We start from the raw sequence: 16854 nt of genomic DNA on the forward strand, positions 1-16854 counted from the left end.
ATCATGAATTAACTCTACCCTGGTACAGCTAATCCCACGGGCCTTTTCTGTAAGTGAAGTTACTGCTTCCTGTTGTTCCCACAGGGACTTGGGAACAATTAGAGGAGATTAGTCAAGAAGGTTGGAGCAGCTAAATTGGCCAATTCATCACTTCCTTGTTTGCTAGATTTAGGGATGGATTTTGCATCCCTTTTTAGAAGGCAGCACTGACAGAACCAGAGGACACTGGTTAGGCTGTGTCAAGGGAAATACAGGTTGGATATTGGGAAAAAGCTTTTTGTGAACAGGATGATAAAGTTCTGCAATGACTGCCCAGGGAAGTGGTGGAGTCCCCATCCCTGGGTGTGTTTAACAAAGCCTGGATGTGGCACTGGGTGCCAGGGTTTAGTTGAGGGGTTGGGGCTGGGTTGGAGTTGATGATCTTGCAGGTCTCTTCCAATCTGGTCATTCTGTGAATTCTGTGTGAGTTCTGTGAAAGTGTGGCCTTAAAAAAAAAAAAAAAAAAAACAAACCAAAACAACAAATAAAAGAACCAGTGAACACTTGTCTGCCTGCTGAGCAGTTAGGTGTACCACCCAGATAAAAGACTGAGTTCTATGTCCTGCCTGCAAGAGTGAAACTCCTTCCTTCCTGGTGTGGAATCCTGGTCAGCAAAACAAAACCAGCCGTCTGCTTGCCACATTCCTGGCACATTTCTGGTCTGGGTTCTTTGTTTGGTTACCTGGTGGTTGTATGAGCTTGGAGGATATTCCTTCTTCTCCCTCTGCCCCCCCCATTCAATAACAGAATTTATTAAATTGTTGGCCTTGTAGCTTGGTGTGCTGCCTGGGTTGTGGATCAGGCTCTGGCCCCATTCTGTCTCTGCTCTCTGGTGGCCACATGCTGTTAGATCTCATTGGTCCTCACAGCCTGGCTCTGGGGAGGTGTTTGCTTGGTTTGGCCAGTGTTTCCTTGCTGTGTGCCCCAGGGACACGCTGTGCTGGGCACCAGCAGTGCAGCTGGAGCAGCTCCTGTGCCCTGGGGTGATGCACACCTGACAGCGGGGACAGCAGGCTGCAGTGCTGCGCTTTTCCCATCTCCAGCTGGCTCTCAGGCTGCTGTGAGCTGCTGCCAGCCCCTGCTCTCTGCCTCTCCTGCCTCTCCCAGGTGTGCAGCTCCTGCATCCTGGCCTTGGAAAGGCTGAGCAGCCTGGAAGTCATGAAAATCCGGCCACTCCTTGTGGCTCAGGAGCTGCCCTACGAGCAGGTTCACAGCCCAGTGACCAGACTTGCAGGAAGCATTTCAAGAGACACAGCCTGAATATCTTGGGCAACTCTGTGAGTGAGGTTTGACAGCAGCAGAAAAGCTCATTTCTGTCAGTCAACCCTTTACAACCTGAAGCAATTGTGCTGGGGTTTTCCCTGGGTTTTGAGGCTTTTTTCCTTTCAGATTTTAATATCAACATTCTGTAGTAAAACAAAACTGAAATGCTGTTGTCCTAGACATTGAAATGTTGAAAAAGTTGTTCTGATGGCTGATAAATATCCTCTTTCTTCCTTGAAGTACATACATCAAAACCAAAATCTTTAGCTGATTTAATTTGTGAAGCATTTGAGTTTTGGGAAAACCCAGGTTTAATTCTTCCAGTCAAGTCAATTGGTTGTGTTATTTGCCTTTATGCCGGTGCTCTTTGCATTCTGGAGACAATTAATTAATCTGTATCTCTACAAAATACTTCATATTAAACACAAGTCAGTTTTTTAATGAATCACCAGAAGGCTATTTCATTGAAGAAAAAAATCCCCAAAAGTTTTGTATATTCAGATGTGAGGACATAAATCTGTGGTATCCAAAGTGCATTTTTAACTCGTGCTCTTCAAATAAAGACTTGGCTTGTGTTTGTGCTGTAAGACAGGAGGAGTTTTTGTGCCATTCTGTACTGTTGCAGTAGCAGGTATTTAGGCAGTGGATAAGCTACTGGGTAAATTTTCACATGCTTTCTGACCTTCCTGATGCTGGCATTGCCTCGTCTTCTCAAGTAGAACTGAGATTACTTGGCCCTTGAGATAAAGAAGGAGAGATAAGGTTATTTTTAGCATTAGCTTGCTTTAGTTCTGGCATTTTGTTCTGTCCTGCCCATCCTCCTCAGTGGAAGGATGCAGCTTGTTTATTATAATGTTTTACCATATCTGCTCCTCTGGCCTTGGATACCAGGCCGAGCTGGGCTTTACCCTGCAGCAGGTTTCCCACCAGTGCTAGGGCTGCAGGCCACCCATCAACCATGAAAACTCAGTTTGCAGTCCTTGCATTTATTTTTGTTCTCCTCTTTGCAGTCCTGGTAGTTAAAAAACCTTCTTTCTCTCTTAGAGAAAATGTAATTTGGTTCTTTCTCTGTCTCTTTCTCTCCCCTTTCTCCCTCCCTTAACAATGTTGAAGATTTTTTTTTTCTATGATTCAGACTCCAGGAAGTGCAATTTCTAAGCAAATGAAATGCTGTGATGTAACACTCTAAATGCTGTAATTTTTTACAGCAGCAGAAAATAACCCAGCTGTGTCTTCTGTAAGTTACAGTACAAGTATTTAGTGCTGTTGTCTTTAGAGATTCCAAATGTTTTGAGCTTATCAGTAGCTATCAGTGTGGACACTGATAACTGTATTATACAATGATAACTGTGCCTGTATTTCTACACCCTTCTTCCTTTATCCTCTGTATTTAATACTGTGGAAAGTGTTGGGAGCATTATGCATATGGAGGCTGGATGTCACTTTTTAGTCCTAGGGCCAACAAAAAGTGGCATTACAAAGAGCTGGGAACCCTTTTCCCCTCTTTGATCATGTCACACTCCAGCCTGGCACTGGGAATATTCACTTTGTTGGCTCCTTGGTGAGACCTGGGCACATGAGCAGCTCCTTGATCCACCTTGGACTTCTGATTTTCTCTTGAAGCACTGCAGGTGTTTTACCATGAACTTTGCTTTCCCTAAAAGCAAATTAAACTGCTGGTTCCACTGTGTGTGGTGGGGGGAACAGGGTGGAGGTGTGGGAGGAAAAGTCTAAGGTTAGTGAAACTATTTCAATTATATACATTTTTATTTATGTTCTATATTTAGGTATGAGAAGGGAAGTTATTTTTTTCGTCTTCTGTAGTTCTCCCAAGCTCATAAAGTATCTGTTTCTCAGCCTCTGTCACCTTGGCCTGAACCAAAGTTGTTGGTGGCCCTGGTTCTGCTTCAAGGAGTCTTTGTCCTAATAAAGGGACCCATTGAGAGGGCCCAAGGCACACAGGCACTCAATATTCAGAATGCAACTTGTGGTATTTGGGTCTTTATACTGATAAAGTGGGCAAACTACAATTATCCATGGTTTCCCTTTCTGGAAAAAAAAAAAAAAAAAGAATTTCATAGCAAAATTGAAAGTGGAAGAGAAGAAAATGGAGCTCTTGTTGTGAACACTTTGATGTCAGAGGTGCTTCACACACCTCAGTGAATCAGAGCGGTTTGTGAGAATGCTTTCTCTCCTGGCATTTTGGCTCTTTGTCTCTTCCTGTCCTTTTTAATCTCTTTTCATCCACTGAAACCTCTCCTGTTAGGGTGGATGAAGGTGCCTGCCAGTTCCCCCTTGTTCAGCACAAGCCCAGTGTGCATCTTGCTGGCTTTTCCCTGTTTATACCCAGCATCTCTGCCCTCCAGATGGGGAAGAGCCCATGTGACAGCATGTGTGTGTGATTTGGAGCAGCAGATGGGTGAGAATGACAAACTGTTGCTGTGTAGGCACCTACCTAGAGATGACTCAGAGTCCTGCCTCTGTGTGTTGCTGTGCTGTCCCTGCTCTTCTTTATGGGCTCCTGCATCCTGACCCCACAGGTACCCATATTTCAGTGTTGATGTCAATTTGTGATGGCTAAGAAAGCACAGAGTGTGTTAAAATCATGTAGGGGGAAAAGCAAGGTGGGATTGACTTGATATTCCAGCCCTGTAGTAAAAGGAGATCTCGCTTCAGTGTGGGGCTGTCACCTGGCATTTCATGCCCTGTTTCAGTTGCCTTGCCCTGTGTTGATCTTGCTCTGGATGTGTTCTGCAGAAGGAGGAGGGTGGGAGGTGAAGTGCACGGAGACAGGAGAGGCTGGTGTTTCTGCCCTGCTCCTGCAGCTTTGGGTATTCCCACTGCTCAGGTGTGGTGGGATCAGCTGGCACAGGCTGTGCCTGGCAGCATGACCCCAAGGGAATTGGTGCCAGTGCCAGCAGCAGGGAAATTCATGGCACAAAGGTGTTTTTGCATGCATTTCAACTGGACTGTCACTTAAAATTGTCTGGTGGGAGAACCTAAAATTGTGTGTATTTCCTTTAGGGTCAGCAGGGTCACAAATGCTGTGGCCATGCATGCACGTGGGTTGGGAATGCACTTAGCACAAGGCTTGGTGTCTGATTCATGGCACTGGTCTAAAACCCACAAATTCTGCACTTTCTTTGTGTGTTAGTCCTGACAGCTCTGCTCTAAGGCCTGACTTGGGGGTCTCAAAAGCAAAGCCCTGCTCTGAGCTCTGCTCATTCCATAGAGCCAGCAGAGCACCAAAGTTTTGGTGCCTGTGGTCCCATAAATCTGAGGTAGGTAATCAAATCCTTCTGCTGTCTGACTGAAACACATCTTCTGTGGCCAGGAATCTGCATGTAAATGTCAGTGGGAAATTCTCCTTGTGAATTTTCTGTGTGGCACTCGGCTTTTTTTTCCCCTTTATTTTAAATCACGCAGCTGCAAGGATGAGTAGAAAAGATCCCTGGTTGGCTGCTGGAGAGGGATCTGAGCCCCATGTGAGCTCCCTGCCGAGGACAGCTGGAGGAGATGGGGATGGAGTGGGTGAAATGTGTCGTGCTGGAAGGAGATCACTGAGCTGATTTAATTAGTTCCGTTTCAGAACATCCATTTCTGCTCGGGTCACTGCTACATTCATCTATTTGCTTTTTTTCCCCCCTCTTAGCAATAGCCAAATGCAGGGTGATAATTAATTTGGCAGGTTGATTGAGATTGGGTGGCAGAGAGGGGAGTTTTCCTGGATGAGTGATGAAGCATCGCTGGTTGAGCTAAAAGTGAATAGTCTGAAATAGAAAGTAGTTAGTAGAAAATCCCCCCAAGGGTGTGTTTAAACTGAATGTACTTTGAGTTTTGACATTGAGGTTTTTTAGTAAGCTACCAGACTCTACAGTGTAATTTTAGGACATTTGCTAGCTGGGATCTAGCTGTTGAAATATCAGTGCTGTTCTGCTTTGTGAAGCTTCAGAAGCAGGAAAATGGGGTGTTAATGAAAGAAATGGCTCGTTTGTGTGGGTGTGAGGCTGGAACAAGCCTTGGCAGAGCAAAGCTTTTTTCTTTTCCAGGCCAACCCTGGAAGCTGAGGCTTTACCTGCCCAGACTCAGGGATGCTCTCAGAGTGGCAGAAGGCTGTGTGGGTCAGGCTGCTTTGTGGGAGGCCAAATTCTCCTTATCTTAAAATGTTCATTACTTCATTGCAGCTGTCCCTCAGTGCTACCATTAAAGTTAATGTGTTTCAGTAAAAGGAGCTGCTGGAGCTGTCACGTGGCTGGCTTTCTGCCTCGCTCTGTTTTGGCCTCACCAGGAACCAATTCCTGTAGTCACCATGTTTTGTGTTTCACACCAGATGGACACTAAGTTGCCGTATTACCATAAGCAAGGTCTGTTTTTTTATTTTCAGGAAGTGCTGATGCTATCACAAGAGATCTGGTTTGGTCAGGCTGCTGGATTTGTTGCTCACAGAATTCCCACTTTTGGGGCACAGTGGCACTGCCACCTTTGGTATCTCTGTTTTCCTCTCTCACTCTCTGCCCCCTTCCTCTTTGGGTGTGACTCTGCTCTGCTGAGAGTTTGAGCTGGCGGCTGTGCCAAAATGCCATCCTGTGCGCACAGGGCAGTGCAGAGGTGACCCCAGTGAGTCACACGTGTCCCTGTCCCTGCTGCAGTGGCTCACTTCCCTTGCTGGATCTGGAACCACTTCCAAAGGTTAAATGTCTAGTGAAACCTCCAAGCTTACTCAGTCCTAAGGGCTTTTTTCTGCTGAGACTGCCAGTAAGGATGTCAATTTGTGATGGTTTGGGGTTTTCTTTGGGTTGTTTTCTTTTTCCTGTGAGGTAGACACTTATCCCCTGGGAATCCAATTCGAAAATTCCCATTTTTATGCAAACTACCAGAGAATGGTCAGCCATTTGATGAATGCACTTGCTCAACTCATTGGGCTTTCCATATGAGCTAAACTAATAAAACTTGCTCAACTCATTTGCCTTCCATATGAGCTGTCGTGATCTGTGTTCATGTTGAGGGTGATCCACCTGAAATCAGAGCTTGACTGAGAAATCCCTGAAAAGCTTTACCTGCTTTTATAGTGGGTTTTCAGTTGCTGTGCAAAAAGACATTTCTGTGGAAGCAGAAACCCTGCTGTGCACTTTAACCAGCCTAAAAGGGCTCACCTCACCTTGGAGCTTTGTGTTAGCAACACCAAGTGCATAGACACCTGTGTGATGCCAGGATTCTGAAAAGATGGAAAGTGAGAGAAAAGCTATGCACCATAAAGAGAGAGTAGAATTGGAAACATGGATTTCAGAGCAGATTTTTTTGTAGAAATCTTTAGACTTTTAACATAAGAAAAAATTATGTTAGATGCCTCACCATGATTTCAGACTTTGCTAACTCTGCTGCAGTAGCTGTCTAATTATCAAGCTAGTGCCAGGCTTGGTATTGTGAATGGGATTCTTGGTGCACAGAGAATGATTCCCAATGGGGGGAAAAAAATAAATGAGCTTTCTGACTTTTCTAGGAACTTAATTTCACCAGAATGGACTTGACTGGGTAGCTGTGAGTTCCAGGAACTTCATGTGTGTACTGTGAATAGCAAGCAACATTTAAATAGCAATTCTTCTCCTTTTTATCAATATACTTTTGTTCTTTTGTTAACTTGCTGCTATGTTTAGCACTCTTGACGTTGCTGTGTTGCCCTGGCATTCCCATACTGAGAAATCTTCTTCTCTAAGGGACTGTTGGTAAATTATCTCTGTAGCTAAGCTGGGAGGGTATCAGAGTAGCTGTGCTCACAGCTTTTATCTCACCACTGTAGATATTTTTCTCTAAGGCTTTGGTTTTCATGACTGCACTCAGAATGGGAAAGTGGGAAAATTTTTCAAATATGAAACATTTGGTGGACACTTTTACTTGTGGATTACTAGTCAACCAGATCAATATGCCTATTATTTATCTACCAGATCAGTTCAAGGGAATAAGAAATCTATTTATGATAATTTTAATTGTTTTACTCATTTATTCTGAAATTAAATATCCAGATTAGATCATTAATTTAGGAAGCTTTGTTAAAAAATCTGCAGTACATCTGCAAGTAACTCTTTGTGTGGAATCCATCATTGAGGATCACTGAAGAATAAGAATTGCTTCCAAAAAAACAAAATAAAAAACCACTGCCTCCTCCTCCCTTCCACCCCCCACTCCCCTCAAAATCAGGTCTTTTCTCTATTTTACTACAGCTCTGCCTCCCAAACCTGTTGTTTAAAATCCTCCTTGATGTGTGAAGGATTAATAGGGACCTGAGAAATTCAGTGGTGGGAGTGAAAATAATAGAAACACTCATGGATTTGTTTTACTACTGTCATCTGTTTAAGTAGTTGTGACAAAAATTTGTATAAAACCAGATACAGGGTGTGGAGGTGGATATTCCTGTGCCTTTTCTTTTCCCACCTACGTTTGGTTTTTTGGTGTTTTTTTTTTTTTTTTTCCTAACTTCCCAGCAGCTTCACATTCTCTGCAGTGAAAGCTGCTCATTTTCAAGGGGTGCTGTGGAGCTGCCCTGAGCCCACTGCTGTGTGACACGTCTGTGTCCCTTGTAAGGAAAGCAGCATCCCTGCATCCCCCTGCCCTGGAGGAGTCAGCTGCGGTTTATTGTGTGGAAATAAGAAGGATGTTTGCTGCCATGAGAGGCTCCCCCAGCACGCAGGCTCCTGCTGTGTCTCCAGTGCCAGGGATGAGCTCATTCCCCCGGAGCCGCGTCCCTGCTGGAGCGCTCGGGGCGGTTTGCTGCTGTGCCTTGGGGACAGTCCCTGCTGTCACTGCTGCTGCCTTTGGGTGTCCCCCGTGCTGCTGTGCCTTGGGGACAGTCCCTGCTGTCACTGCTGCTGCCTTTGGGTGTCCCCTGTGCTGCTGTGCCTTGGGGACAGTCCCTGCTGTCACTGCTGCTGCCTTTGGGTGTCCCCCGTGCTGCTGTGCCCATGGGGCTCCCCTCAGCCTTGCTGCCTCTCCAAGGCCTTGCTTTCTCCGCTCCCTGCTGCCTGGGTGGCTCCGCACACTGAGTAGTGCTCTCTGCAGCCCTGGCTCTTTCCGCACCTCGCAGCCAGGTTCTCCTCCCAGCAGCTCCCTCCAGCACTTCAGCTTCCCCAGGGTGGCAGCTTCAGAGGCCGTAACTCCATCCCCACATGGGTCTGAGCCTGCAGAGAAGGCATTCACTGCAGCTCCCCCTCAAACCCATCACTGTACCTCGTTGGTACAAGGTACCAACGTTGGTGCCCCACCTCCAGTTCAAAGCAGCACCAAGTTCCAACTTCCATTTCTGCCTCTGCTGTGGTTTAAAAAGCTAATCTCTGCTTCCAGTTGTTGTCCAGCAGCCCAGAAACCATTCAAGCAATTTGATTAGGAAGCAGCTAAATGGCTCTTAAATGCTTACCCCCAATTTATTGCTTTGGTGTGTTTCTTGTGGTGAGTTATTTTGTTTGGGGTTTTTGTTGTTTGGTTTTTTTTAAACCAGTCTTGGAACTGAGTCTGGTGATTTGCAGGGCTAGAAGATGATGGGAGCATTTGGGTGGAGAGTTTCCTCTCCACAGTGGCTGTGATGACACGAGCATGCCCTCACACATCTGGCTGAACAGCGCAGCTCTGACATCTTGTGCTTTGTGCTGACCCTGGGAGCCGGCCAGGGGCTGTGGAAAAGGGATTGTTTTTCCAAATGCTGGGGGCCTTTGCTGTCTGTGTGTCATGGCCTGCACATGCCTCTGTGTGATCATTCTCAGCTCACGGCATCTCTGACTCCTGGGATGCCCCAGGGCAAGGTGCAGTTCTGCCATTCGGTGGGGAAGGTGGTCAGAGCAGCCACTTGCTCCCCTGTTATGTTATCAGGATCTGGCAGTGGTCAATCTCAGCAGCTCCAGCCTGCTTAGCTGCTCCTGCTGATTATGTCCACACCAAAATTCCTTCCCTAAATCAATCGAGTCAGTAAATAATTTCTTTTATCTTGATTACCATGAAAATGCAGGGAGCAGTCTATGGGATAGAAGGAATCCTACTCAAAATAGCATGTGCAAAAACACCCTGTTAGCTTCTGTGTGACCTGACTCCTGCATGTTTGTAAAAATAAATGTTTCCCCTAATATGTAATCAAGGAAATAATTTGTGCTTTTTTTTTTTGTTACCCAAAAAAGAACTTATCGGGAACATTTTGTGCCTACATGCTGGTAACAAACAGTTTCTTATTGCCAGTGGAAATGTGATCTTGACTGGAGCATGGCTAATACCCATATTCAGAGAATATGGATCATACTGTGCCCCATTCAGCACAGGCTGTAAGGAGGCAGTGTCAGAGAGCTCAACAGTGAGACGCTGTTTCACATCCTCAACATGCCCATTCAACTACATCTCTCCCAAAGAGGGAAGATGTTATGCTCATGTTTAAATAGAAGCTCTGCTATTTTGGTGAAGGCTGAAACCAGGTGCCAGCCTGATTGGGTACTCCTATCTTACTCTTCTGGATGCTGATTCCCAAATATACACAACTCTTAAAGCTGCTGGCTGCCACCCAGCCAAAACTTCTTGTCATCTCATTGGTAGTTCATTTTTACCACTACTAAATGTGCTAAGTCCTTGCAGGAGTGGCAGAAAGGCATTTTTGCAGGTTCTCAGCTGTTTGGGAGAGCTCAGGCTGCCCTGTTCATGTACCACAGCCAGTTCAGTGGGAAATGTTGGATGCAAGTGCTTGGCTCCTAATCCCAGATGGAGCAGAGGAGCAATTTCTCTCACATTCCTGTGCTTTGCCTTGTGTCCACTTTCCACTAGGGAGAGCAGGACTTTTTTATGTTCACTGTAATGGAATGAGGTGTTCAGCCACAGTGGAAATCTTTAAAATCCAAGAGAAGGAGGCAGTGAGCTGGGGCAAGGTTCTCACGTGCATTTGGACTGTGTGATCTTGTTTCAGCCTTGTTGAATCCCATTTATTCTTTGGCGTCTCCACTGGCTGATTTAGCTCACTTTTGTCCTCACCATCTGGTTGTTTTTAGAACAGTAAAAGAGTTATGTACGTGTAAATATGTGTCACAATCAAGTTCCAGAGTAATAGACTATAATCTGAATAGAATTAGAATGGACTTTGAATGGATTTAAAGGGTTTTATTAAACACTAAATGTAATTAATTCATTGGTCCTCTCTAATGCTTACAAGGAAAGGATCTGCCCATTCCCTCTAATGAAACTGTGCTGAGTTTAAACAATGCTTTAATAAATCCATCTGGTTTCAAAATGCTGCTGCATTCTGCTGCTGAGGATTCCCTCCCCTTTCAAAGAATATAGATGGGACTGCTTGCTTTTTAAATATTGGCGTTTTTCCCTGACTTGTGCCCTGTTGGGGAGATCCTTATAATAATATTATGCCTTTTCTATTACTCTGACTCATTTTTGGGGTTGTTTTTTTCTGGTTTGCTTTGTTGTAGGTTTTTATCTCTTTTTTTTTTTTTTTTTTTTCCCAGCAATTGCATAGTTAGCAGTATTGATGTTTCAGTAGTGCCAGAATTAAAACCCTGGTCCAGAAAAGATTGTATAAGGGAAAAATAGGACTTATAAACAGCTAAAAAGGTTTAAATTGTCATACTTTGCTTTCTGTCCTTTTTAGATTTACTTAGATCTTCTACAATCTGTGTGGGTCACATTTTCCTCCAGTTCTCTAATACTAAGGAGGCTAAGAATTATGGTTTATGAATTTTAATGAAAGTTGAAATCCTTATGTAATCATTTGCTGGGGCTTTAATTAAATAACCATATAGGAGAAGAACTGCATTTAGAGAGGCGAGGGCTGAAGATGCTAATTTTTAAACGGCTTTGTTCTACTTCAATATGGCTATCTCAAAAATCTGATGTAATATAGACAGTACTTTACACCATTCCTTACTCCTTTGAAGGTATTGCTGCATTAGTGAACGGAAGTTTTAAAACCACAAGCTGAGAAGCTTCATGATGTTTGTAGCAAAACCCTGAAATTTAGTGCTCAGACTCACACCCTATATCTCCAAAAGGGGATGAGCCCTTTCACTTCTCTCCTGTCTATGCCTGGGATTTTGGAATTGGGGTCTTTGCTCAGCTGGAATGGGGGAGTGTTTTCCCTGGAGAGCTGTCAGTCAGTTCTTGGGGTAGCACCAAGCAGTGGTTTTAGCACAGGCCATGTTTGTGTGCATCCCTGAACATGCAAGGCTCGTTCTTGCTGCTAAAAGCTGCTTTCATCTGTGAGCATTGAAGCTGCCAGAGATGGGTTTCCAGGACAGTTTCAGATGAAATGTGAAGTAGCTCCTTTTATTCTAACATAGACTGCATGCATGTAAGCTGTGTGGGAGTTTGATTTCAGTTTTATCCCTCCTTTCTGCTGCTGATACACATAGCCTTGGTTGGCTGGTCAGTAAGAATAATAAATTTGATGCTCTGAGGCTGTTCATCATCACTCTGGACCAAATTGATTCCAGAGAACTTTCAGAGGAGGTGGTGGGGTCTGGAGCAAACCCATCTGTAAGTGATAAACATAAATTGCCCCTACTTCCAAATGCATTTTTATGTCAGTATCTCTGTTTGGATGCATGCACCAATTAAGCAGTGTATTATTTTCTTTTTCCATGATTTCAGAAGGTTGAGTCACTCAAGTGGATTTATGCACACGCTCTGTTTTCTCTGAGTGTAGTTGGTTTGTTGTTTGGTTTATAAATTTTATTTTTGTGGGGGTTTTTGTTTGGTTTTGGGCTTTGCTTTTACTTTTAATTCTGCTTTCTTCATCTTTTGATTTCTATTCAGCTTGTGGAAATCATGATTTCTGCCTAGCCCAATAATTCAGGCATACTTTCTTTCCTCCATTTCTGGGTATCATGCTCCAGCACTGTTTGTCCATGAAAATAAAATCAGGTTCAGAAGGAATTGAGCAGAGTGTGGCTGGTTGAGCTAAAGGGTGTCACACTGAGGCAATCATCCCTCTGCAGAATGATGGCCTGGCAGAGATTTTGTCATAACCTTTGGGGTTCTCTTCTTTCTGAGGCATTTTTGTGTGGTATCCATTTCATTTTTCATTCCTCTACTCTGTGTTAGCAGGGACCACCACATGCCAAGAACATTCTAGCATGACATGAGCACAGATTTTTAGATAACAAGGGAGAAATGCATTTTAAAGCCAAGTAAGATTTTATAACAGCAGTAGGAAAAGGTTGATTTCATAGGTCATGGATTAGATATAATGCTTAAAAACAGTCTCACAGTTTTAGCTGGGGACAGCCAAGTTGAGTTTGTGAGTGGTCCCCAGGATGAGGTGAGAGATGAGAATCTGACCCCAAGTTCTCAGAAGGCTGATATATTATATTTATATTATATTATATTATATTATATTATATTATATTATATTATATTATATTATATTATATTATATTATATTATATTATATTATATTATATTATATTATATTATATTATATTATATTATATTATATACTAAAACTGTACTAAAGAAAGAGAAAGGAGACATCAGAAGGCTAGAACAAGAATGACAATAAAAACCCCTGACTGACCAGAGTCCCAACACAGCTGGACTGAGATTGGTCATTACATCGACACAATGCACATGGAACCAATCAAAGATGCACCTGGTGGTGAACAATCTCCAGATCACACTCCAAGCAATCAGATAATTATTGTTTACATTTCTTTTCTGAGGCTTCTCAGGAGAAAAATCCTGGCAAGGGATTTTTTCATAAAATATGACAGTGCCATTGACCACACCTGACACACTTCAGTGTTTTCCTGGGACTGGCTGCACTGGGAGCATCCCTACAATATGGGAATAGTGATTCCAGGCCTGGCTTGTGACTGCACCTCTCATTTTTGGTGGCAGTAATAAAGCAACCTTTCACTTTTCAGGGAGCTATTGTGAGAAATGATAGTTGCTTTGAAAAATTTTTAACAGGTTTATTAAAGCTTTATCAAAAATTGCAGTAAAGACTGAATAGAGAAAATAAACCCAGCACTGGGAGCACAGGATTTTCTCTACTATGTGCTCCTCTACACAATGGATGTTCTGCTTTCACTGTGAGGCTTGCTTTTTGTGCTAATTCCACTGATAGGAACCTGGAGGTAAAGGTATCACCCTGAGAGCCACCAGTGGTCAGACTTGAGCTAAATCAATTTTCTTTTAGCCAAGTGAATCAGGAAAGCGGGAGTTACTTCCTCCCAAGGCACAGGGGCTAAGAATTAAAATTGAAGAGGGTTTCTTGTCCACAGAGAAAAGACAGGTAGGAGGGTTCTGGCAGAGTTTCTTTGAAGCACATAACCTTTGGTAGGAGCATCTCTTGGTAGTTTTTGCGCATCGGTTATTCATTTAAAAAGCATCAAAGCTGTGCTTCATGCAGTAATGGAGAGCAAGCAGGGAAACCCAGCAGAGATAGTGTTTCCACCAAGAGTACATGGAAAATAGGAAAAAATTGCAGTAAAATGAGGGTGGCAGTCACAAGGCTGTATCAGGTAGAAAAATGATGTGACATTTCTGATTTTTGATGCCTGTCTGCATATGTGGTTTGTCTCCAGTTATGGAGATAGATAGTTGTGAGTAATAACTTAAAAATTAGGAGCCCTTGGGAAAGAAAAGGATAAGGATGAACAGTTCCTGGAGAAGATAAAAAAATCTCATCATAGGAGGCGCATGTGGCTTTCCTGATTTTGCAGAGTAGTTTTAACCTCTTGTCCTGGGATGAATGTTTTGAAAGCATGTTCTGCAACAAGTGTGGGTTGTTAATCTCCTTGCCTACCTCTGAACTGGGGAAGGCATTTCCTTTGGGAAAGAATGTTGGGAAAAATGAGCAAGAAAATGTTCATGGCTGTAAGTCAGTGCATGTCACATTAACCCTCCTATCTTTCATTCACATATTTTTTTTATTTGAATTAAGCAATGCCTCTTTGTGGAGGAGCAAACAATGCCCAAAAGAAATCCCTGAGTAGATGTGCAAAAACCCCCATAACTCAATGGTGAAACAGATTTAAAGCTGTTGCTAATTATCATGGCTGATATAAAATGTGCGTTGCTGATTAATCAAATGTGCCCTGGTTTTGGTAATCTCCTTGTTGATGTATCAGCTGTCCTTTTGCCAGATCAGTATTAAACATTTGGCTAAAGCTGAATCTGTGGCAGTGGGGATTTTATTGGCACCAGCAGAGTTGTGATGCCAGATGTGTTTGGGTTCTGAATGCAAAGGTACAATGTTACATGGCTTCATTATGAGTCTAAAAGCTCTGTGAGATAAATCATAAAAGCAAACCTGTTTATTTCCAAGAAAAATGTGTAATGGATATAAAAGCATGAGTGTTTCAATTAAAATAATGAGTGCAATTTATCACTTAGCTCTGCTTTTCTTTGTTTTGCAGCTCATGGGGCATTCTGAATGGGATCACAAACGAGGACCCAGAGGCTCACAGGTCAGTTGCTCAGTATTTTGTGTTTGATTTTGGCTTTTTGTACATTCAAGGCATTCAAGCAAGTTTTCCGTCTGAGTTTGGCAAAGTTGTTAATTTTGTTAATATTTGCAGGGTTTGGAGCAATGGAAAAAGGCATAAAACCATGGCAGCTTTCATTAATATAATTTTTGAGCTGTAATTCAAACAGTTGATCCAGACAGAGCTGAGTCATCCAACAGAAAGGGTTTTTTAGTAGCAGGAGGATGGATTAGATGTATGGAGAAAGCATTTCTTACTCAGCTGTCTCCATCAGGACATCAAAGCCATGCAATTTCAAACAGCGTGGGTATGTTCTGTTTGGTGGTTTGTTTTTGGGTTTTTTTAGCCTGACAAACTTGTTAAAACTTGGAGGGTTCTCTCTCCATAAATCCTTTCACTGTTGACCCAGGTGTTAGAACTGTGTGGAGAGGTGCAGAGAAGCCACTGGAAGGAAATTATGCCAGTAGTGTTAATGGTATCACAGTCAATTTCAAAATTATCTATAATAACTATCTCTTGTAATTATCTATTGCAATTGCTGCAAATGACACATCACTACCAGTATTGATGTTCAGGAATTTTCCTGCTTGGCTAAAACAGCCTTTCCCATCTAGTGTTGAAAGAACATAACTACATTATTAGAGCTCCAGCCTTTTGTACTGGGTTTTACTTCAGGTGAAGGATTTTTCACGTGGATATTTTGTACAAATGGCAGTCCAGAGGTGTCATAAAAGCATTAAAGGATCTATAATAAGGTGGGAAAAGAAAACTGTAGAATCATAGAACAGTTTGGGTTGGAAGGGACCTTAAAGATCACCCAGTTCCAACCAAGTGCCATGGCAGGGACACCTTGCACCGTCCCAGGTGGCTCCAAGCCCCATCCAGCCTGGCCTTGGGCACTGCCAGAGATTCAGGGGCAGCCCCAGCTGCTCTGGGCACCTGTGCCAGAGCCTCAGCATCCTTACAGAAAATAATTTCTGCCTAACATTTAATCTAAACCTACTCTCTGGCAGTTTGAAGGCATTCCCGCTTGTTCTCTCACTGCAGTTCCTGGTGAAGAGTCCCAAAATGACCCAAGCTTTCTGATTACTGTGTGCTATCCTGCGCCCAGACACAAAAACTTAGGAAGAAAAGTTTCATTAGAGAGAAGAAAATGTGCCTCACTTATTCCACTGTAGCTTTAGATTTTCTCTTTTACATTATTCTGAAAATCTTCTAGATAGAAACAGCATTAAACCTAATTAAATTAAGTTCCTTGAAAGGTTAGGAGAAATTAGGGAGGTTCTGGTTTTTGCAGAATAGAAAAGACTTTTTTTATCCTTTTGTGATTCAGTTACACTGTTGCCAGCTTGTGTCCTTTAAAAAATGCACCTGTGTAAAAAAAACCCAAGATCTTGCTGAAAAATTAAGGTGAGTGATGTGTTAGCTATACTTAAATACCTTAAAAACTAGGAAGAAAAAAAGGGAAGTGGAGTCACTGGTTTACCATAATGTAAAACTAAAATCCACACATGAACTCCTGAAGATATTCCATCAAGACTCATTAAAAAAGCTCTGATTCAGTGAAGGGGATTTTTTTTAGGAGCTAGTAGGTTTTCTGTGGCATGTGTTGAAACATGAGGGGAAGCTACTACAGTGCATGTCACACTCCTTAATGGCCCACTTGGAAAACATGTTCCTTTTCTGTTCCTGTTCCGCACGTAGGAGTGAAATGCAAAGTGCTGCAGCTCCAGGTAGGGATGGATCTCAAATGAAATGCACTGGGGCCCACGGGAATTTCTGTTTGCAGCAGTTTGTCTCGTGATAAGCATCTGCAATTCAATAGAATGTTAATGGCACAAGTAGAAAGCTGTCTTTACAATATTTAACTTGCTCAGGCTTCTAGGATGGCCATCACTGCACTCCCCTTTTGAGACTGCCCTCATGTATGTGTATGTATGTTGTAGGATTCCTTTTCTTTTAGAATAATTATACTATTAAGGCTGCTCTAATTAGATTGAATTATAGGTTGCCTTACAAAGAGCAGGGAGTTCCTGGCTACATACTTGTTCTTTATTTTTTTCCTTTCTTTTTTCATACCTGAAGTCAGCACTGC

General features: G+C 43.0%; 1 protein-coding gene across 1 annotated transcript in view; it reads left to right on the plus strand.

The window, feature by feature from the left end:
- The window catches only part of PDE3A (phosphodiesterase 3A), a 205044-nt gene that overhangs the window by 119536 nt on the left and 68654 nt on the right, over positions 1–16854 (plus strand). Inside the window, exon 2 of the mRNA XM_074540093.1 lies at positions 14691–14741. Coding sequence (XP_074396194.1) covers positions 14691–14741 — 51 coding nt within the window. The remainder of the gene's footprint in view (positions 1–14690; positions 14742–16854) is intronic.

The sequence above is a fragment of the Zonotrichia albicollis genome, chromosome 4 (assembly GCF_047830755.1).
Source record: "Zonotrichia albicollis isolate bZonAlb1 chromosome 4, bZonAlb1.hap1, whole genome shotgun sequence".
NCBI classification, from domain to species: Eukaryota; Metazoa; Chordata; class Aves; order Passeriformes; family Passerellidae; genus Zonotrichia; species Zonotrichia albicollis.